Below are 24,102 nucleotides of genomic sequence, written 5' to 3'. Positions count from 1 at the left end.
AAATAAAAATTTAATTAAACATAAAATAAAAATAAAAATCAACTTAAATAAAAATAACGAAAATAGAAACTAAATTTATATTAGGGTTAAATATGTTTTTGGTCCCTCAAGTTTCAGCGAAATTTGGAATTAGTCCCTCATCAAAACTTTTGACCAATTTAGTCTTTTATCTTTCAAAATACGTGAATTTAGTCCTTTTAACCAAATTTTGTTAAGTTTATCTGACGTTTCGAGCGCATTTCATGATAGTATTTAAGTTAACATTGAAGCAAAAATGTGTCAAACAGTATAAATAATTTAAATACTATCATGAAATGCGCTTAAAATGTCAGATAAACTTAACAAAATTTGGTTAAAAGGACTAAATTCACGCATTTTGGAAGATGAAGGACTAAATTGGTTAAAAGTTTTGATGAGGGACTAAACCCAACTTCGTTCAAACTTGAGGGACAAAAACATATTTAACCCTTTATATTATATATATATATATATATATATATATATATATATATATATATATATATATATATATATATATATATATATGTGGGAATAGCAGTTGAAAAGATAAATATGTAGACGAAAACAATGGATAAGTGAGAGACAAATTTCATAGTCATCTTGAATAAACTCTAAACTCTACTAGAAGAAAGAATCAATCGTTTATTCCAAATTTTCTATAGTTTTCAACGGTGGTTGCTGTTGCGAACTACACACGAAAAGTCTCTTGCAGAAGAGCAATGTTGAAGAAGATGTTGCGGAGTTCCAGTTCCAGAGGAGGATTAGGAAATAATATGAAGGAGATGATAGTGGCAATGATATTTTTGTGTGTTTGCTTAGTAACAATCGAGTACGGAGTAAGAGTGACGGAGGCAGAAGAGTATTTCAAACCGTTCAATGTCACCTACGACCATCGCGCTCTCATCCTCGACGGCAAACGCCGCATGCTCATTTCCGCCGGAATCCACTATCCACGCGCCACTCCCGAGGTCTTAATTCCTCATCTTAATTTAACTCTTCGCCATGGATGAACTGAAACTAATATAACAGTAAGATGAAACCGCAATTTAACTGAATCATAGAAGTTTTCTCTCTCTTTTATTTTCTAATTTTTTCTCCGTGTTTAATTGAGTTTTGTTAGAGCTTGTTTGCTCTGTTTGTTTTGTTGCTATTGTTTCAGTGCCTCCATCAACCTAGATTGTTCTCAAAAGTCAATTTAGAAACTAATGCTGTTTTTTTCTCAGCATCGTGAATGAGCTTTTGAAAAAAAAAGAAAAAAAGAATTCGATTATCATGGACATCCGAGATTTAGCACAAGTGAGCTTGCGTTTTGAATTTCTTATTTGTCTGGGTAGAAAATTGAAAACTCTTCTGAAACTAAATCGACAAATTAACCACAATTCTTTTATCAGTCTCGTATAACCATAATAGGATATGGAAGTGTCTTATTGTGCATTTGGTATGATGTTAGATGTGGCCTGACTTGATTGCAAAGAGCAAGGAAGGTGGAGCGGATGTGATTGAAACTTACGTTTTCTGGAATGGGCATGAGCCAGTGAGAGGACAGGTGGAAAATTATATTTCTCCCCGCTTTCCGAGCAGTGACCTTGTCTTGTATCTCCAACTATGTATTTGATATTTTTTATTAATACTAAGTATCAATTTCCTTTTTCTTTTGATGTGCTTGCACTTATGCAGTATAATTTTGAAGGGAGATATGATCTAGTGAAGTTTGTGAAGTTAGCTGCAGCTCATGGACTCTATTTCTTTCTCCGTATAGGCCCTTATGCGTGTGCCGAATGGAACTTTGGGTCTCAGCCTTTTCATATATTATCGTTTAGCATTTTTTTGTTTCTTAAACTTGATGTTTCCATATAGAAAAACAAGAGATTATATGATGATAGTTAATTAATTACACTTCTAAACTGGAAAAATCCTTACTTAACTTTTATGCCATGCTCTAGAAATTTTACATTCTTTTCTTGTTGGAAGTCCTTGTCGTAATGTTTTGTTGTGAGAAACAGTTTTCATTTAATCATTTACGTTTAATGCGAGGCATAATTTATCTTTGTTGATAATATGTCAAATTGGAAGTTAGTACACTTTTTGGTTTATGTATATCAGGGGTGGAAATTAGTGTTAAAGTACAGCCAAAGCACTAAAATGGTGCAACTTTATTTGGAAACTACTGATCTGGTTACCTTTTGTAAAAAAATAGGTAAATGGTAAGTTGTGCTTTTTAGTAGAACTTTGATCCTTTTGTTTTTTGTTTATTTATTTTAGTAATAAAGTTGTGCTTTGAAACAAGGTTTTAGTATTTTTTTTAATATAGAAATTGTGCTGTGAAACTTAATTTTAATATTATTATAATGTAGAAGTTGTGCTTTAAATTAGGATTTTAGTTTTTTTTTTAAGGTGAAGTTATGATTACATGCATAATTTTTAGTGTAAATTAAATTATTCTAAAGTTGTGCTAGCATGATTTTCATTTTTTTTTCAAAATGAAGTCGTGTGCACTTTTATATGGCCTCGGATGAGAATATGGAGAACCTTTAAATTATGAATGGCGATTACTACAGGGCTCACAACAGTCACAGGTTGTGCTATGTTATCTGACAAACATGAGATTAAACATGTTCATTAACTGTGTGTGTATAGTTTGGTCCTACTTGATAACTTAGCACACCCGTGTGTATATTAGCAAGGGTTAAATGAATTGTTTCAGTTGTTGCACCTCTCTTTTTCTCATCGGATGTCAGTATAAAAGTGCATGGATCTTGATGGTTGCAACTGAAGTCATGCTTGTTGGCACGATTTTAGTGTGTAAATTAAATGACATTAAAGTTATGCTTACAATGACAGCTTCTTTGTGAAATCATTCTTTTAAGTATGACTTATCCATTATATGCCATAATGAATTGCACTAGATGTACCTTAAACAATGATCCTAACACTTTGTAGTTTTAAAACTGCTTTCCACTCCTTTTTCTAATGGTTTGTTGTAAACTTATTTTAATTGTTAATTAGTTTTAACCTGTTAAAAATAAATAAACTTAGTATATTCTCAAAGAAGGTTCTTTCAAAAACGAAAATCCAGAGTGAGGATAATTTCTGCTTCACACAAAGGAAATAAACACAAACTTCTACATTGCTGGTATTATTATTGGTACTTGATGGGAACATAAGTTATGTTTTGTCTGTGATAATACATGTTGATCTTGCTTGTTTCTCTATTTGCATATTGCCTGTTTTGCATCACCACTGTCTTGATTTTTTTTTTATCATCATCACCACTGTCTTGATGCTACCCATCTGTTATGTATTGAAACCTGTGTAGTTGGAACAATATGCATAGGGATTTCAGACTTCACGTCCCTCCTACACTCATTGATTCACCTTCTTTAGATTTTGCTTGTGTTTTAGTTGTTTTCCTTTGTTTTTTTTTTTTTTTCTCTTTTGGGTATATTACACTCACCTCTAGTTTGCTTATTTCTCTTCAGCAAGGCTTATTTCTCTTTTTAAAAGTAAATAAGTATTTGACAAGTTTTTTGTTGATTTATGTGCTGTGTTTGCAGGGGTTTCCCAGTGTGGTTGCGTGATATCCCTGGTATTGAATTTCGAACAAACAATGAACCTTTCAAGGTGGACTGCTTTGTTGGTTGACATTAGTCTCTTCTTTTGTTTGTTTGTAAACAGATTTTTGTCATTTGTTTCTTGTACTCCTTTTTTCATATGTGATTTTTATATGGTTTTTTCAGCATTCTCAGTTATGAACTGTGATTGACTTAACAACCATCTGTTCTTTATTGGGAAAAACTCAAATCTCACATGGGCTAGAATATATAAAAAGGGTTTAGCTAGAACTAAACCCATATTCCACGGTTCTGGAGTTAGCACAAACTCCTCTTAGTGTGTGCTTGTGCACACGCTTTTATATCCTGTAATGCACCTCAATGCTTGAGTGTAGGGGTGGGATTTTTGTGAACTCCTAAAATCATGGAATAAATGTGAATATAATTGGAAAGGATTGTGTTAACATGATTTTGATAGACTTTTTTTTTTTTTTTTTTAAACCTAGGAGGAGATGAAGCGCTTTGTCTCCAAGTTGGTGAATATGATGAGAGAGGAAATGCTGTTTTCTTGGCAAGGTGGTCCTATAATTTTATTGCAGGTGGGAAAAATGTAGATTTTAGTCATTATATAACATCAATTGATTTTATTTTTCATAGTCCTGCTAGTGAAAAAATTGGCAATGAAATTACAACTGTCTCTATATTATTGTTTCAACTCATTGCATTTGTGTTTCTGTTGGATCCCAGATACTTGAGAAAGAAGGGATTAAATAACAGAGAAATATAGATTTTTATGTTTGTTACTATTAGTCGAAATTCTTCTTTCTTTTTTCTGGTATAGATTATTGAGGAAATGTATTCTTTTATACAGTGTCCTGGTGAAACCAAGTAGGGGGTTATAAAATTGAGTATGCGTAAAATGGAGTTTGGTGTATAAAAGGAGAGTGCTCCTTTTGGGGGTAGACTCGTTTACCTTGGTCATTTTGTATTGTTGGATACTTGAGAAATAGGGGTATTTCAGTGTACTTTTTCTAAAAACAGGGAGGAGCTTTTGTTTTCAAGAAATAGTTTGGTAATTCAAGAAAGCGAGTCGTAACAGTTTCTGTGCTAGGTAGGTTTTATTTTTAGTAGGTGTGAGCTGCTTTTAGATTATTGATAACTGAATACAACACTTCTATTTTTGTCTTCTAATTTCTTCAATGTTTATCTGAATCACCTATCTAGGTGATGATGTTATATAATACAGGTATCCAATATGTAGAACTTGTATGTGAGATTTTCGTTGTTGATGCTTGTTATGTGGTTCTTTTTCTGTATTGATGTATTCTGATTACGATATCCAATTTTCAAATTATTTAGTTCTCAAACTTATGAACACACTTAAATATTTCGTGTTAGATAACTATTGATTATGTTTTATTCTGTTGTCTTGGAATTAGCTCATGCAAGTGTTAAATATGATGCTTCCCTTTGTCGAAGGCAATCTTTAACTAAGCATGTGACTGAATTTCCAGATTGAGAATGAATACGGGAACATTGAGAGCTCCTATGGCAAAGGAGGTAAAGAGTATGTTAAGTGGGCGGCTAAGATGGCTCTAAGTCTTGGTGCTGGGGTCCCATGGGTCATGTGTAGACAACAGGATGCTCCATATGATATTGTAAATTATATCCCTTTCCACAATTGAAAACAACTGTTACTGGCATTTACCTATACTTACTAAAATTAAAATGTGTGCAGGTCTCTCCTATAGATTTTGAAAAAATAACAGAAAATGTAGTTAAAATTTTTTGTGTTTCAAAAAACCAACTACTCAAGTGGTTAATAAATCAATATTGTTGTACACAGATTGATACATGCAATGCATACTACTGTGATGGATTTAAACCAAACTCTCCTAACAAACCAACGATTTGGACAGAGAATTGGGATGGATGGTATGAACAAATACATCCTTCGAGGGACTACCTTTTAATATGAGCAATAGGGCTACTATTGCAGCATTACAAGGTGCAATAGAGGCCACCAGTAGCTGCCATAGAAGCTGCTATTCTCTTTTCTGAAACCCTATATTCAACCATATTAATTGGCTCTTTTACTGAAATGGAGTATTATTGCCCTCAACAAGCAGTGGTCTTTGGCAGCAACTCGTGGCTTAGTTCTCAGTTCTCAACATGTTAAATTGTCTACATGGTTCTCTGTATTCTTAAGTATGTTTGTTGTATATTTCTGTATCACCTGGGGGTAGGAGAGATTCTAGTTCTTTATATTATATCTCTGATATGCTTACTTACTTTGTCCAGTCCGAAGGTTTTCTTTCAATTTTCTAAACAGAATTATCAACTCTCTTGTCTTCTTTCTTTGCTACAAGATACTTTCCAATTTTCCACTGTAGCATTTTAAGGAGGTGACTTCAGTGATACAACATTCAACCATTACCTCACTTTCTATATGTACTGCTTGCTTGTTCTGTAATTTTGTAAATTATGTGGTTTGGAGAAGTGTCGTAATATTAGGAAAGTATTAACAAATTGGAGTACCCGAAACAAGGACCTAAAGGGTATATGTCTGATTATACTTTTAATGACTATAAATTCAAGTTTATCAGTCTGGTTAGCCAATATGTTTGCATTTCGTGTGCTTCTGTGTGTAGTTGTATAAACCTATGTTGAACTTTTGATTGGAAACAGAAGGTAAAAAGAAACAGTATGTCGAGAGCTGATTCAGTATTTGACTGTGGTGATAAATATTTTGGTTGTGTCCAACTGATTTTGAAGGTATACACAATGGGGTGAAAAATTACCTCATAGACCTGTTGAAGACCTTGCTTTTGCAGTTGCAAGATTTTTCCAACGTGGCGGAAGCTTTCAAAATTATTACATGGTATGATAACTGTTCTTATTAGAAGTTTTGAGCTAACAATTCATTTTTAGCTTCTTTGTTGTTCTAACGTGATGGTTGTCTCATGAAGGATTCTTGTCCAATGTTTGTACTGGAGGGCTTTTTATTATATTGTTGTTCTTTTGGCACATTTTGCTACATATGTTCCATGTTTCTATCTTACTTTTTCCCATTTCTTGTTAATAAATTTGCTTTGTATTTTGAACATCAAATTGAATCTGTTAGGCAAGAGATTGAACTACCTAAACAACTTCAAAAGTATATGTTAGAAGAAGTAATAATAGAGGAGATTATAGGTGTAGGGTAGTTACGGGTTTTATTAACTCAAAGGTATAAATATGGTAAATAGTAAATTATTAGGATAAAGGTATCTTCATATTGATGAGGAGAAAATATTTTTAAAATCTTTCTATTCATTTTAACATATTTTTACATTCTTATTTTGAAAAATATAATAATCTAGGTGGTGATGCTAGGAATCTGAGTGAGTTTAAGTCTCACATTGAGTAGAAATGAGAAAATTGAGCATCGTATAAGGAAGAAGGCCCATAAACTCATTCCCATAAGGTTATATAGGCTTGGCTCAAGTCTAATTCGTACTAAATCTCTTGGCTGAATCCCCCTCGAAGACCCAATAGTGGTATCAAAGGCGATGATTCAACTTGGTGTCCAGCTTAAACGAGTCAATATGATCTTTGTTTGAAAGTCTTCCTGACAAAGTTTTAGACAAATCTGTCCTATTTTCTTTGAATGGCGGTACAAGGAACGGTCACTAGTAAGGTCCTCGTGGTTAGAAATGCTTTCACTTGAGGGAGATGTACCAATGTCGAAGGGACTTATACTTGAGGAAAAGTTTGACAGGAATTTAAGTTTAAGTCTAAGTCTCACATTGAGTAAAAATGATAAAGTTAAGCACCATAAAAGAAAGAAGACCTATTCATAAACCTATTGTCTTAAGGTTATAGTTGGAGGTAGTGTCAATCTCTTATGTGGATTTGACTCATGCGTTATTGGTATTGGATCTCCCTTGTGCATTCCTCCTCGAAGGACCCAACAGGTGATAATGCATTTCTTTATTTCTTTAAGCAGTTCAAGTATAATTAACCCTCTACGACTAATAAGGACTGGTAGCTTTCACATATATAGAGGCTGGAAACAACTTTTTCTGTAAGGAGTGACCCCTTGAATGGTTAGCAAGGTCTAGCCCTAAGCTTAGGTTAACTTTAATTAGTATGTAGGGAAGCCCTTGAACCAGTATTGAGGAGGTTTAGGGAAAATTGTTATGACATAATTGTAGAAACCAGATGAGAAACTCAAACAAGAAAGAAAACTCAAATAGAGAAAATAGGGAATTTCGAATAGCATCTTCTCCCTCACACTGAGGTAGGGGTGTCAAAATGGGTGGCCAACCTGCCAGCCTAATAAAACAGGATGGGTCATGTTAGAATTTTCAACTCGTAGTCTGTCCCAGGCTTGCTAGCTCGTTTTATTTATTTTATTTATTTTTTTACGTGTTTTAAATTAAAAATTAAAATTAAAATTATTAAAAAGATTAAAGTTTTTATATAATATTTTTGTAAACTTGCAATACTATTATAATTTAAATTATTAGCATTTACAAATTAAGTTCTAATTATTAGCTATAATAGAGTAATCTAACATGGAAATGTAATAATTATTTTAATTTATCTAATTAGAAATATGAGTTAATCAATTAAAAGCTTGAATATATATATATATATATATATATATATTTATATATATATATATGATTAAATATTCTTTAAATATTTATTCGTAAGTATATATACAAACAAATTTTAAAAATAAAATAAATGAATATAAAAAATAAAAAGTAAAAAAATAGAGTAGAGGGGTTGGTTACAATTTTTGGCCCATTTTTTTGTGGTTGGCCAACTTGGCCCAACTCATTTTTTGTGGGCCAAAGTCGGGGTGGCCAAAACGGGTCAAACTAGCCCGTTTTGCCACCCTTACGCCGATGCATATACATTTCGAGCGTACGACCAAGCATTGATGAGTGGTTCGAGAGTGACCTGATAGCAAGAATAGACCTAACAAGCAACAATTTTTTCTACGATATGCTCTAACCGATGATTCTGATACCATATTAAGAAGTGAAGTTTAAGTCTAACCATACCCATAAAATTGGTTTGTAAGGTGAGGTTTGCATCTACTTTATATACTGTAAATTGGCCTTATCACTTTGTCAACTGAATGTCAAAAATGTTTCCCTCAACATTGGCCTTAAGGTAAGGCTGCCCTTCAACATTAGCCTCTTTATTAGGGGGAGCCTATTTTAGATCCTGAACAGTACAAAAGATTGGTTAGAAAATTAAATTACCTTATAGTTACTCGTCCTGGCATTTCTTTTGCAGTCAGTGTGGTGAGTCTATTTCTCAATGCCCCATGTCAAGATCATTGGAATGTAGTCATCTGTGTATTAAAGTACATGAGAGGATCTCCTGGAAAAGGTTTGTTATATGGTTCCAATAACCATACAAGAGTTATTTGCTATTCAGATGGTAATTGGGCAGGATCTTCTTCTGATAGAAGATCTAATTCCGGGTATTGTGTTTTCATTGATGGTAACTTGATTTCTTGGAAGAGTAAGATACAAAGTGTTGGGGTGAGATCTCGTGTAGAAGCAAAGTATAGAGTTATGGCCTCAGCCACTTGTGAACTTGTGTGACTTAAGCAATTGCTTAGAGAGTTATAGTTTGGAGATGTCACTTATATGTGACAATTAGGTTGCGCTTCATATCAGTTCTAATCCTCTCTTTCACGAGAGGAACCAACACATTAAGTTCAACTGTCATTTCATTCGAGAAAATATTGTATCTGGGAACATCAAAACTGAATTCGTTAACTCAAATGATCAATTAGCAAATATTTTCACTAAGTGTTTAAGGTGTCAAGAATTGATTATATTTGTAACAAGCTTGGTACATACGACTTATATGCACCAGTTTGATAGGGAGTGTTAATATATCGCATTTTATGTTAATTAGGGAAACATAGCGTCTATTGTGTATTAGGGAAAAATAGACATTGTTTGATATTGGTGGATATTGTTGATATTGTTTATAACAATATCTTCTATTTACCATATTTATGTTTGGTTGTCATATATACTTTTATCACTCTTTATTATAAATACATTCACCTTATGTGTCTTTTAAACACAAAGATTAACCCTATACAGTTTTTCTCAATATTTAACATGAAAGGAATAGTGATACAGTTTGTTGCAACTTGTTGTGTTTTCCAATGCAACAAGTATCAAGCTTCGAGTCCAGCTTGGCTACTGCAACCATTTCCTATTGCCTTTGATGATTTAAATGTCTTATTTTGCTCTTGCATTCTATAGGATGCCCTGTTCTTTGTTTTGTTCTTCCATTTATTTCTTTATGGTAACTAATTTTGATGAAAATAACCTTAAAAATCAGTATGGTGATATCTTTTAATAGCTGCTTTTCTTATTATATTTCAAAATTACTCAGGATGAATATCTACTGATATAGAGGGTTTATCTAAATATGATGTATATTTTAGTCTCTGTAGATGAGTATTAGTAACCCACATCTTGACAGGCTATTTTATGTTACAGTATTTTGGTGGAACAAATTTTGGCCGCACTGCAGGGGGCCCTTGCAAATTACAAGTTATGATTATGATGCCCCAATTGATGAGTATGGTATGTGTAAGAATAATAATAAGATTGTTGTTTAGATGGTAGCTAATGCGATTATATGTCCTATAGCAGTTAACATGGTTGATGAACCCTTTTTTTATAGGTCTTCTGCATGAGCCAAAATGGGGTCACTTGAAAGATTTACATACTGCGTTGAAGCTTTGTGAGCCTGCCCTGGTTTCCGCTAATTCACCAACATATATAAAATTGGGTCCAAAGCAGGAGGTTCGAGCTTAGCATGAAATAAATAAATATTTCATAGAAGTTTTAATCATTATGATTTACTGCATTTAATATTTTATTGGTCGTAGCTATAGTTAGAGACCTACCAATATTTATTGGTAGTAGATAGTGACTCACTAATAGCTCATATCTAAAGTCTTCTGATGCAAGTATGTTCGGGATTTGTTAAAGATATTATTTGGAAAGACAAAACATATTCAAGATTTATTTTCACTTTCAAAAAGAGAAAGTCATTTCCGAAAATATTTAAAAGCCTTGTCATTGTTTACCAAGTCTCTTAAGAGATCTTGTGTTGATGATATTTGTAACAAGCTTCTCTCCTATGATGCATATGTTCCAACTTCAGGAAAAGTGTTATAGATGAGTTGATTATGTTAAATATTTGATTTGATTATAATAAATAGAGATTGATATGATGTGATAGTAAAATGATTTTATTAAATGTTTCCCATTATTAGATACTGATTTTATTCCTTATTATTATATCTCTTCTTCAACATAGATAAGAATACTTGTATGTAGGGATGACAAATTAACCAATTTTTGCAGATATTGTCCAATCCCGTCCCAACAAAATTTTCCTGTATTGAAATATTGATTACAACAAAAAAACAAACTCTTAAAGTACTAACCTGACAGTGAAGAGTATTATCGTATTTACTGAAAGTAGTGAAAATTAGGTATAGGATTAATTCCCCTTGTGTAGAAAATACACATAGGATAATATATTTATAATAAAGAATAATAAAGAAAAATATGGTCTAAACCCATATACACATGATATTGTAACTAACATAAGATATTGTAAGTAACAATTGTAAACTAATAATATCTTAACAATATTTAACAGTATCAAAGTAACAAAGTGAAGCTGTCTTAAAGCTGATAGTTGTCCTTTACACTAATAGCCCCCCCACAAACTCAATGAGGTTGAAAATTAGAAATAAAATCAACAACATTGAGTTTGGAACACAAAAACAAAAATCGACTTGGAGAAAGTTGTTTAGTAAGAGAATTAGCCTGTTAAATTTTATACATAAAGAATGAATGCATCTTATATATACAAAAAACTATAATTAGAAAATAAGCACAACTTTTTCCTTTGGTTCTAGGTGTCCCATTGATAACCTATTCCTACTATTTCCAAAACTACATTACTGTTATTATTCCCAATATTTGTATTCAATTTTTCTGTGCTTCATTATTCGTTCACAAAGAATGTATTTTACTTAGGGACAATGCTTCTGTATATTTTTCTAGTTAGTTTATTACAGTATGTCTTCACAAGCACATGTAGCCAATCCCACCATGTGCCGTAAGGTTTGCTTGTAGTATGTAAAATTATATAGGTGATTTTATTTTCTGAATCACTTTTGTTCGTCAAATTCAGGCACATATATACCAAGCAAATGTTCACCCTGATGGATTGAACTTGTCTTTCTTTGAATCTCCTAGCATATGCTCAGCATTTCTTGCCAACATCGATGAAAAAAGAGAGGCAACAGTGACATTTCGTGGTCGAAGATACACTATACCACCATGGTCTGTGAGTGTGTTGCCAGATTGCACAAATACAGTTTTCAATACTGCCAAGGTTGGGTTTGCAAAAGTTGGCTTGACATAAATTAGTTTCTCCTCTCTATATATGTGTGTGAAAGTTATTTTATTAATGATTTACTTTTGCTTAATGATTTAGTGATATTCACCTTTATACATATGTATGTGTGTGTATATATATATATATATATGTATGCAAGGAAGGATAAAGTTAGTAAAAGAAACCTTTTCGAAGTTATATTCATCTTCACCCTTTACTTAACCTAATTTTGAATACTTGTTGGAACCATTAGATTAAAAAAAGTTAAAGGGTGAAAATCTTAGTGTTGAAATAACACCAATATAGACACAATTGAGAGGCTAAAGAGTACTTAGAAAAATAAAAGAGTAATGAATTTGAGAGAGTGAATTTCCCTCTTAGGATCCCATATTTATAATAATTTTGGGTACATAAGATAGAATGTAAGGGAGAGCAAAGAAGAGAGTCTGAAAAAATAGGTTTAGGATTAGGAACTAGGTACAACACAAAGGACACAACAACTTTACGATAAATTATATTTAAGACTATTTATTTTAACATTCTCCCTTATGTTCGAGCTACAAATTGTATGTACTAAGCTTAAAAGAAATAAATCTATCCGATGTCATCTCAAGGGTTTAATATATCTACAAGTGTAGATATTTTAATATTGATCCGACAAACTAAGTCTAGATTTCCTTGGACAACAACTTTTCTTGAATAAAATGACAATCAATTTCTGATATGTTTAGTCTTCTCATAGAACACTAGATTGGAAGCGATGTGGAGAGTAACTTGGTTATCACAATACATCTTCATTGGTTGAATCTTACAAAAATCTAGTTCTCGTAGGATCTATCTTGCCCGTATAAGCTTACAATTGAAGATGCCATTGTCCTACACTCAGGTTCAACATATGATTGGACAACAACATTTTGGTTCTTACTTTTCCAAGAGATAATATTTTCTCCAAAGAAAACACAATTAGGGTTCCCTTTTCATTGTCATTTGTCAATGGTTGTCTCTGTTCTCTACATTGTCACTCTTGTTGTTGGTTGCACAATCATTGTAGTAGTGTAGTTTCATTCTTGTCATTCGTTGCACCCTCGATCTTCACAGCCTTCTTGTGAAGCCTTGGTGTTGCCTTGGTAAGGGGTAGTGTTTTGTGGGAGATGAAGTTTAAGGGCTAGGGTAGGGTTTCTATGTTGGCCTTATGTGTCTCAAAGTCCAACAACTTTTTTGTTATATTAAACATAATAATACTAGAAAAACATAAAAAATATTTAAAATATATAATATGATAAACTAATAATAATGATAATATTTCAGTAAGAAAATATAAAAAGTTATTTGTAACATCATATAACAATTATTTATTATATTATTTACAACAAATATTTAAATATTCTTTTATCCAAAGTAAACTTGTAACTCTTACGAGTTTACGATTTGAGTTTACAATTTGACTTTACGATCCAAGTTTACAATACTCTCATTTGAGTTTACAATTTGACTTTACGATCCAAGTTTACAATACTCTAATGAGTTTATAAAATCTTGAGTTTGAAAACCTTGTCTAATACCATATCAAATTTAGAAAGTAATATATTTCTTTTGGATTTCAATAATGAGGTCATTGGTCCTATAATAAGTACACGAGCCCGCTGTTTATTTTAGGAAATATAAAGAGTTAATTCTAAGGAAACAAATACCTATAATTATGGGATTTTTTCTAAATACATAACTTTAGTTTTAATAGCAAGATACACTTGTAATAACGAATAAAATTATAGCAAGGACAAAATTAAAAACTTTCTAAATACATAATGAGCGGTATGGTTTTGACAAATTGAAATCCTTGTTCTCTATTGGTTTTGCAATTTGTATTGTGAAAATGGTTAATACTACACTTCTAGGATTATTATATTATTTTCGGTTTATCTGAAACTTTCTTCTTTAAATTTGCACAGGTTAGAGCTCAAACTTCTGTCAAACTAGTAGAATTTGATTTGCCAACTGTCTCCAATATTTTCCCAGCCCAGCAAAGTAGCCACCGCAATGGTATCTACTACCTGTCAAAGTCTTGGATGACTACAAAAGAGCCACTCGATATTTGGAGTAAGAGCAGTTTCACTGTTGAAGGTATATGGGAGCACTTGAATGTGACAAAGGATCAATCTGACTATCTTTGGTATTCAACCAGGTCATTATTCCCTGCTGAATACTCTACAATGATACCTGATGTGTCACATTATATATTTTTTGGCTTGTTTTACTTTCACTATATGGTACATGCGCTGTGTATTATGCCTTACTTTTACCAAAAATGAATGTTTTACCTGTTATTTGTCTTCTTTTGGATAAAAGAGGAATTCACTATAGCTATAGGTTTCAAGGACCAACTTTCTTGAAAACTTAAGGGTTTAGGCTAAAGGTCACGGAGTTTTGAAGCATGGACAATGCATAGGCCCACAATACCGGCTTAAGTTTAGCTTTTTTATTACAATGGCAGTGACAAACTACTTGGTCATAGAATGTTACTGTGTCAACGACTAACTTTACTAGAAGTTGAAGTTAGGTGATGGCTTATGAATGATTTTATTTCTAACAAAAGATGCATGAAAGATTGTGGAGAAGATATCTTCAGTACAGTTTTCCCTTTGTATATCTGCCAAAGGAATTCCATCCATGAAAACATGATCTGGATTCCATAAAGCTGCAATAAAATAAACAAAAAATTCATCAAAATTTAAAGTATTTTTAAATTTGATTCAATGGTTTTCTAATTATATTTTCATTAATGTGTATATAATGCAGAATATCCGTTTCAGACAGTGACATTTTATTTTGGGAGGAAAATGATGTCCGTCCAAAACTTACAATAGATGGTGTCCGTGATATACTGCGAGTATTTGTCAATGGCCAGCTTATCGGTAACTGTAGTATTATATGTCTTCTGTTTTAATCGAAGTTCTATTCTGGATAATGCACTATGTAACTTACGTAGAAAGATTCTTGGAAGGAATCATAGCATGTGCATTTTGTTTTGAAGTTCAGCGATGCTTGGGAAAAATAACACTCACGCTCTAGATAGTGTTTGTTTGACACTTCAGATAGAGCTGTCAAAATGGGTTGGAACCCGCGAGTCAACCCGGCTCACCAGGGTTCGGGTCGGGTTAATTTGAAATTTTTTTACAAATTTCAATACGGGCTGATTTTTGACCCGGTTCATCTAGAACCCGGCTCACCCGGGTTGAACCCGTGGTGAGCCGGTTTGGCTCATCAACCCGCAGTGGATCACACAAGTGTTTTTTATTTTTTTTATTAAATTGGACTTTACTTTTGAGTCATATTAGGTTGTTTTTTTATTCAACACAAATAATTTGTATTTTTTTTATTTTGGTTTGTGTTTGGATTGTATTAAAGTTTATTTAGATTTTAATTAGAATTACAATTTAGTTTTGATTGAAAAAAAATAAAAAAATTGTATTTTTTTAATTAAGTGAACCCCTGAGCCAACCCGTTTAACCTGCCAACCCGTGGTGGGCCGGGCTGGGTTCGAATTTTTTTGGCTCGCTAAAAAGTGAGCCGGGTTAGATTGGCTCACTAAATCATCAACCCGTGATGGGTCAAGCCGGGTCGGGCCGAGTTACCCGTTTTGACAGCTTTAACTTCAGAGGAATTATATTATGTACAAATGGTTTATTTGTGTTTATTTATATTAGAGATATGATTTGAGTATTTCATAAATACAGAGATATAATATGATTTGATGAGCAAATATCTTATCTAATATTTCCATTATTTAATATTTATTTTGTTCATATTGTTGTATATATTCTACATTATAATAAGAATACTCATGTACACCACACAATTACAAGCAATCTTTTCAATATGATCAAAGTCTTGCATAGCAAGGTTTATTGAGCCTACTATATCATGCCACACACTATCAAATCCATAAATATTTAGTCCTATGCTTTGATACCATCTTAAAAGGTGGATTTAGGCCTAACTCTATCCTACAATTTGGGTGGTTGAGTTAGGCATAAATCAACATTCTAAGAATTTAGTATCCTTGGACTTTTGTTGTTGTTAGCTCTTGATTGAGACTCTATCCCTTTGAATCTGTCATTTGTTATAAAATTTGGGATGTTTGAAATGTACGGGGATACCTCGGTTAGATTTTGTTTGTTATGAACCACTTATCCCATAAATTTAATTTTTAGGTAAAGAAACGTGAAAGGTTTGATACTATATCTCTTACATGTTTTATCATGCACAAGTTGCATGCACATGCACATGCTCGACTGACTTTTCGGAAATTTAACTTTTTAGTAGAAGAGAGTTTATCCTGCATCACAACCCAATGCTTGAGTTGTTAGCTAGATATTGGCTAAACTAACTGAAACTGGAGAACAACTTGACAAGTGATAGAAACAAGTAAGAAATTGTATTATTATTATCAAAATGTGTTAGAAGTGGAGTTTACGCCTAATTCATTCCTACAAAACTGGCTTGTAAAATGAGGTTTGCATCCCAGTTATATTCTATGAAATTGTCTTATCTCTAGTTGATGTAGGACTTCCAACACATCCCCTCACGCCGAGGTATATACATCTTGTGCGTGGGACTAGAAATTAATGAGTGGTTCGTTAGCAGCCCGATAGCGGGTGGAACAGAATGTCCAAGAAATCTCGTTAGGATAGACTTTTTTTTAAACAATGGCTCTGATACCATGTTGAATATAGAGAAAATAGGATTTGATATTAATCTCCCTTGTGTACAGACCACACATAGAGGTACAACTAAAAAAAGTAACTAAAAATAAATAAAGTAAATAGAAGAAATTGTTTGATATTGTGATTAACAATATCTACGAATATCTTAACAATATCAAACAATATCTAACAAAATGAAAATAGGAAACTTGAGCAGAAGTGCTTTATAATGCTTTGGATGGGTATCAGAGTCACACACTCCTCCTGAGAGATCCTCTCCTTAGCTAATCTCCTTGTTCTTTCTTTTTTCCACTCTCCCCCACTACACACAACTATGCCCATGCAAAAACGTCCTCTCTCTTCTGTAACTAATTTTCATTCCCTGGCCCCACTTTCTTTCTTCTATAATATATTTTCCAAATTTTGGGCCTAACCTGACTTATGTCTCTAAGTTTCTCCTCCTGCTGCGTCAGCCCACTATCCAGGGTCCTATCAGCAAGCATATACAATAGCTAGAAAAAGTATATCCCAAACAATCTTTAATTTCAAATTTACCAGAAATTTTTATGGAATTCTGTATGTTCTGAATATATTGTGTGTCTAATGCAGACCATACAATATGTATTTATACTATTAAATAAAATCTATTACAATAAAGGCACATAATACTATGTAATCAATCATCCTAATATGTAACGGTTGATTTCCAAGACATCTGTAACCACTGATTATATTTTAACAATTTTCTTCTATAATTATAATATCCCTAAACTTACAAACTGTTGTTCAAAGTATAAAAACAGTCTAGCAAAATCTTGAAAATAGTTTATATAATTTCAATGCTAAAATATTATACAATCCAACATATATTCAACACTAGTCTTTCACAGTATAGATATAAAATGCCCAGACTCCAAAATAAAGCCAACATCATTTGAGAATAAGCTGCTTCAACAAATATCCATTAGAGATCCTCTATGTACATATAAGAGCTCCTTGCTCATGTTTTCAACATAGATCCTACTTCCGGGTATAAGAAAGAACCAAGACCTTCCTTTTAGTAAAAGATGGGTTTGCTTTTGCTTCGGTTAGAGTAAAACCTTTAGCCCAGCTCCCCCGTTTTCCAGTGCAAAGCACTTTATTGATGATTGCGGGTGTAACCTTATGGAAATAAACACAGCCTACTCAACTAGTAACCTACAACTCAGCTTTCTAGTGCTTTGGGTAAATAAACGAGAGAGAACACAAAATATAATTAAGGGCATAACAACCTCAGTTCCCAAAAGGGGGAGCAGTAATGGATGAGCAATTTATTCCCTTCAAAACAAATTATAAATATACTATGAAGTTGAAGATGATTACTCTAAATAAATAATGAGTACAAGTAAAAAGAATTATAAATTAACGGATGTAAATATAATGACATTTATGTCACATATGCATGATAAAATTTGTGTGAAGAAAATAAATTAGCAATTTGTAAAACGTATAAAAGTTGCATAGTAAAATACTATTGGTTTAGTTACATGAGAGAACCAAAATGAGGTGTCTCCAGCCTTGTGCATGGCATTGTGTCTCCTTAAGAAGATGTTGTCATTTACCAGACAAGTCTTTCTACTCTCTAATTAATGATCATCATCTATCTTGTCATGTCATCAAGGGGGAATCCCGTCGATAGTTCATGTCATACAGAGGTGGCTCCATTCAAGAGTAGCCTTTTTCTGGATCATATTATAGAATTGTATATGTTCTGAATGTATTGTGTATAATGTAGAGCATACAATATGTATTTATACTATTGAATAGAATCAATTACAATAAAGGTACATAATATGATAGAATCAATCATCCTAATTTACGAGATTATGTAACAGTTGATTTTTTAAAAATCTATAACCGCTAATTATATTCTAAAACATATGATAAGGTCCACTCCAGCAATTACCCCCATTAATATCTATGAAATTACAACATAAATCATAGAGCTTTTCTGTACAAATCAAATTTATTGCAAATGATCAGTATATCAATCTCATAGTTTTCATATACAGATGCCACTCAACACATTGGAAATAATTTTACCTTTAACAGTTTGTATATATAATCATGTCATTTGAACTAAAAACTTTTAATATCAGCATCTCTATGTGTTCAAATATGATATGAAAGACTTGTTTCGCACATAAAAGATATTAAATGATGATACTATGATAAAATAATTAAAATAGGAACAATAGAAAGAAGAAATAAAATAGAAGCTATTCTTCATGATCATTACAATCTTACTAAACCACTCTTTCGGGAACACCAGATCGAGCTAGTTAGTATCCCAAGAATATCAAGTATACCTTTATATAAAAATATGCTAAAAATATATTTTTTTTAAAATTGTAGATTGTGGTTATACCACGGATATTTTTTAAGGACTAAGTAGTGTTATTGTCTCTATAAAGCACTATCCCTAACTTCAGACAATGGGTCCCCAATCTTTTCAAAACAAAGCATCAGTTGTATCATAATTGTTGTGCTTTAGAGGTTTAATATTTATTTCTTTTGTTTATATATATATATATATATATATATATATATTCATGTAGTTTAATTTCTTGTCCAAGTGAAGGTAATGCTGTTGGCCAATGGATCAAGGTGGTCCAGTCTCTTCAATTTCTCCCAGGATACAATGATTTAACACTGTTAACTCAAACAGTTGGTTTGCAGGTGAAATTCCTAGTATATTTTTAACATTTATCATTTTGTATAATGCAAGACTGTCTATTTTTCAAGTGTAACGTGTTGTGTATGTATTTGGCGATTGCTTAAATTTCATAATTCATACACTGATATTGTCTTTGATCAATAAAACTAGTTCATTTTGATAAGATGTATAATGTCAAATATTATGCCTACGTAATGATGGAAAATATTAATCACATCCATTAGTCTATTAATTATTGCATTGTATTATAATTTATAGTTGGAATCTAGTTCTACCTTGCAAGAACAATTTCTGAAGTGAGGACTATCCAAACATTACAAACATTACTTAAGCCTTAGGTCTAGTTGAGGTGGAACTATATCCACCCATCAAACCTGTAACAATGACGGTACAAGACATATATTAAGGCGGGCCCAGGGTGATGGCAATAAAGGCACATTCAAACATAGTTTTAATTGATACCTCTATCGTTATATGGTTTTAGTTATATATGTTATGCTCTTTGCCATTAGTGAGTTGATGACAGCGGATTATCTAATGTGTTCACATTAATATGAACAGCTTACTCCAGTCCATCTGTGACTTTTCTTCAGCATATTCTCCTATAAAACAATTGAGGGATAGAAATTACTGACTATACATATATTCTCATTTGAAACAATATTGCAGAATTATGGTGCATTTATTGAGAAGGATGGAGCAGGGATCAGAGGTACAATAAAGATCACTGGATTTAAAAATGGAGATATAGATCTTTCAAAGTCATTATGGACCCATCAGGTATGTATATAATATTTAAACCCTGTACTCATCCCAAATAACTATATGAATTATTAGCTGGTTTTTAGAGAAAAATACTACTAGGTCTATGCGTAGTACACTACAGCTTTATTCTGAAAGATTTAGCAAATACACAAGCCCAATGCACATGCTTTCTCTATCTCTCGTTTCTAGATGGTTCCTTATTGAATTTGGACATACCACAATTGACCTTCTGATTTAAATGACCAACTTTCAAATGTTTTCTAGGGTGAGTCAATCAGTTAGTTCCACACAGAGTGTTAGTACTAGATGTACATTAGCTAATTACGAATACTAGAGCTGCACTCTTTGTAAATAAACCTGTGTGCACCAATTAATTCAAGACTATTTCAAAGATAATTAACGCAAATTAGTCAAATCAATTTACAAGAGAAAAATGAAGATACCAGTACTTCCTAAGATGCATTGAACTTAGCTAGACAAAGCATCTAGGGTCATCTAAGCTAACTGCTAAAATAAAAATTAAAAAAGCTCTTATATCCTAATATATTCCCATTTCAAATAATATTTCTGAATATTAAGTTTCTCTTACATGCCCTTGTACGAATATGTTTAAATTTTTGCCTGTTTGAGGTTTTTTTGTATCTTCAAGGATTTCAACCTTGTCATGGTAAATCTGATAATATAATTTTCGAAAAAAAAAATTCATAGTTTTGATTCTTTGTATGAGTTGGTCATTCTAGTTCTGCCTTCACTCCAATGCTACTTTAGTGGTGTGCTTTCTAGGTGTGTCATGGTTTGATTATCTTTATTCAAAGCTCATTTCCTTGTTCTATATTTTCATCTTATGTCCTTACATTCTATATTTGTGGAATTGTACTTCTTATATTATGAGGAATTTGAAAATATTAGTTCCACTTTATTCAATTTTATCCCAGGTTGGGCTGCAGGGCGAGTTTTTAAAATTTTACAGTGAAGAGAATGAAAATTCAGAGTGGGTAGAATTAACCCCTGAGGGCATCCCATCCACATTTACATGGTACAAGGTAATCATGATCTGTTGAAGTGATTTCTCTGTGAGAACTGTTGTAGTGTGAAAGAAAATAGAAAAGGAAAATAGCCTACAAGTTATTTACATTGATTTTGTTATAAATATCATATCACTCATGAACCTCCGAGGACTTAAGCCCCTTAGAAAGTTGGTTCTTGGCATGGTATTAGCGCCTCTATGACCAAGTAAGAAGTTTCATACTAGCTTCCCTCTTTTTCTTTCTCTTGATGAAGCTTAATTTAAGAAGGCCAGAATACTAACAAAACATTTATAAAACAAGAATCACCCATACCTGATTTTCAAACAATTGTTTTAACCTGATATAGTTCCCCTTTTCAATATTTTTGTGATCTATTTTAGGAAGATTCATGATTCCCGTGCATTTTACGTTGTACCTGTATTTGCCTAAAAAAAATTTAAGTTATCTATTTATTGTAGTTATTATGCTCAACGCACTACTCCAGAATTAGTGAATCTAAAATCATGATATGAATTCTGAGATTAAGAAGGTGCAAAGTAAGCCCATTGGCCATTCTTTTGTAATGCTATTTTGTTTATCTTAACACCTAACAATAACACCTATTTATTTTAAGCAGGCATACTTTGATGTTCCTGGTGGCCTAGATCCAGTTGCTCTTGACTTGAAAAGCATGGGGAAAGGTCAGGCTTGGGTGAATGGTCACCATATAGGAAGATACTGGACTCGGGTTTCTCCAAAAAGTGGATGTAAACAAGTCTGTGATTATCGTGGAGCATATGATTCTGACAAGTGTACAACAAATTGTGGAAAACCGACCCAAACCTTGTATGTAATCTCGAAGGGGCTAAAACTGTTGGTTTCATGATTTCATCTAATTCCACAAGACTTTACTTACAAATTATAAATAGCAGCTCACGGCATCATTTATCTCATGTTGATTGTTATGTACATTATTGTACATAAAGACTAATTACTAAATGAGGAAAATATTATTTTATGTTCCTATGATATTTAATTAATACTTCCTTTATTGAGTTTGCAAGGATTATTAGAATGATTTTTAAGAGTATACCCCATTACTTATTGTGTACATTAATACTGGAAATTTCTAGTATTGTGCTTTCCTTAACTTCTGAGTTATTGGTCTACAGGTACCATGTGCCACGATCATGGTTGAGAGCATCAAACAATTTACTGGTTATCTTGGAAGAAACCGGAGGAAATCCGTTTGAGATTTCTGTCAAGGTACATTTGTCCAGAATAATATGTGCTCAAGTGTCAGAATCCAACTATCCACCTGTGCAGAAGTTGGTAAATGCGGATCTCATTGGTGAAGAAGTTTCTGCTAATAATATGATACCTGAACTTCAGTTATATTGTCAAGAAGGACATACAATATCCTCCATAACATTTGCTAGCTTTGGTAACCCACGAGGTAGTTGTCAGAATTTTTCTAGAGGAAACTGCCACGCTCCTAGTTCCATGTCAATAGTCTCCAAGGTAACTAACTCTATTTTGGATACCTTGTCTAGTACCTCTGAAAAGTAAAATTGTTGACATAGTTTTTATGCAAGAAAGCAAATGCTCCACAAGTTTCTGGGGTTGTGGACTTGGGTAAAAGCTATGATGCAAGACGCTTTCCAAAATTCTTAACCCAATAATTTGTTTAAGTATTACAATTAAAAGCTACTGTTATCACTATCTGTAGGCTTAGAAAGTTATTGCTGCCACTATATAGTCTGTATTACGTAGCGTTTTACGTCTTATAGCCGCAGACTTGTAGAGCTTTGATGAAAACAATATTGTGGTTCAGTGAAAGAAGAAAGGCAGGAAAAAAACGAGCCTAATAATAGTAGTAGGAGCCATGTTTTGCAAAATCCTACCCTTTCCAGTGCCAAAAATCTATTTGATGTTGCCTGATTTTGGGTGACACTTTTGATAATTTGCAGGAATGCCAAGGGAAAAACAGGTGCTCCATCAAAATCTTAGATACTGTATTCGGAGGTGACCCATGTCCGGGTGTTGAGAAAACGTTGTCTGTGGAAGCAAGATGCACATCGTTATTGAGTGCTACTTTGTTTCAAGAGGCTGTAAGTAGCTCCTAAAATGTTGTTCGGTGTGAATCTAATGCATGAGTCAACTAACTAGACAATGGTGCTAATAAATGTTATTATATATTGTGTGTGTGTGTGTGTGTGTTTTTACAAGATACTTTAATAAATGTCATTTTTAGTTCATAGTTCTTGTCTTTAAAACATCTGTGGGCAAATAAGAATCCGTTGTTTAATGAAAGTTACAGAATTAGCACACAGATCTCTTCCAACCTAAAACATCTTTTTTTGAAAGGGAAGAATTCCCAGGCAATAAAAAAAGACAAAAGATTGACCTTTCCCATCACTGGAAACTAATGTTTAATCTTGAAACTATACAATGTGCAATAGCTTTTTCACCGTTAAACCGTCTGTTTTTAAAATAATATATTCAAACAAGGTGATTTAAGGACAAAAGACCACAACATATATAAAAAAAATGTTATTTGAATTAACTGAAATTTGTTCATTTGAATTCAAAGAAATGTACACGGTAAAAAGTTAACACTTTTCTAAAATTTTGAAAGTCATACTAAGCTTGTAAAACAGTAGCATTTTTTTACAAACTTTCTATCATCAACGAAGGGTAGTTGAAACCAATAACTCGGTATATCTGATACATTACTCTCCATACAAGCATTTTCGAAAAGGCATAAAGACTACTACTTCCACGAGTTTTTGCCATAAAATGATTAGCTTTTGAATTAATTTTTTAAAATCATCTTAACGGCAACCCCTAACACCTAAAGATACCTGCCAACGATTGTTAAGAAGCAA

General features: G+C 32.7%; 1 protein-coding gene across 1 annotated transcript; it reads left to right on the top strand.

The window, feature by feature from the left end:
- Positions 1–581: 581 nt before the first annotated feature.
- On the top strand, positions 582–23,536 carry LOC114176326 (beta-galactosidase 9-like). The gene is given in 20 exon segments (XM_028061337.1): positions 582–989; positions 1,472–1,567; positions 1,699–1,811; positions 3,576–3,642; positions 4,079–4,171; positions 5,087–5,230; positions 5,419–5,507; positions 6,348–6,453; positions 10,100–10,139; positions 10,142–10,186; positions 10,287–10,408; positions 11,817–12,020; positions 13,973–14,205; positions 14,820–14,935; positions 19,347–19,444; positions 20,112–20,222; positions 21,143–21,250; positions 21,852–22,060; positions 22,387–22,735; positions 23,185–23,536. Coding segments are annotated over 20 exon segments (2,748 nt in total). The 5' UTR covers positions 582–740; the 3' UTR covers positions 23,341–23,536.
- Positions 23,537–24,102: the final 566 nt, after the last annotated feature.

This window comes from Vigna unguiculata, chromosome 3, assembly GCF_004118075.2.
Source record: "Vigna unguiculata cultivar IT97K-499-35 chromosome 3, ASM411807v1, whole genome shotgun sequence".
Taxonomy (NCBI): domain Eukaryota; kingdom Viridiplantae; phylum Streptophyta; class Magnoliopsida; order Fabales; family Fabaceae; genus Vigna; species Vigna unguiculata.
The sequence above is the reverse complement of the archived record's forward strand: the minus strand, read 5'-3'. Positions and strand labels throughout refer to the sequence as shown.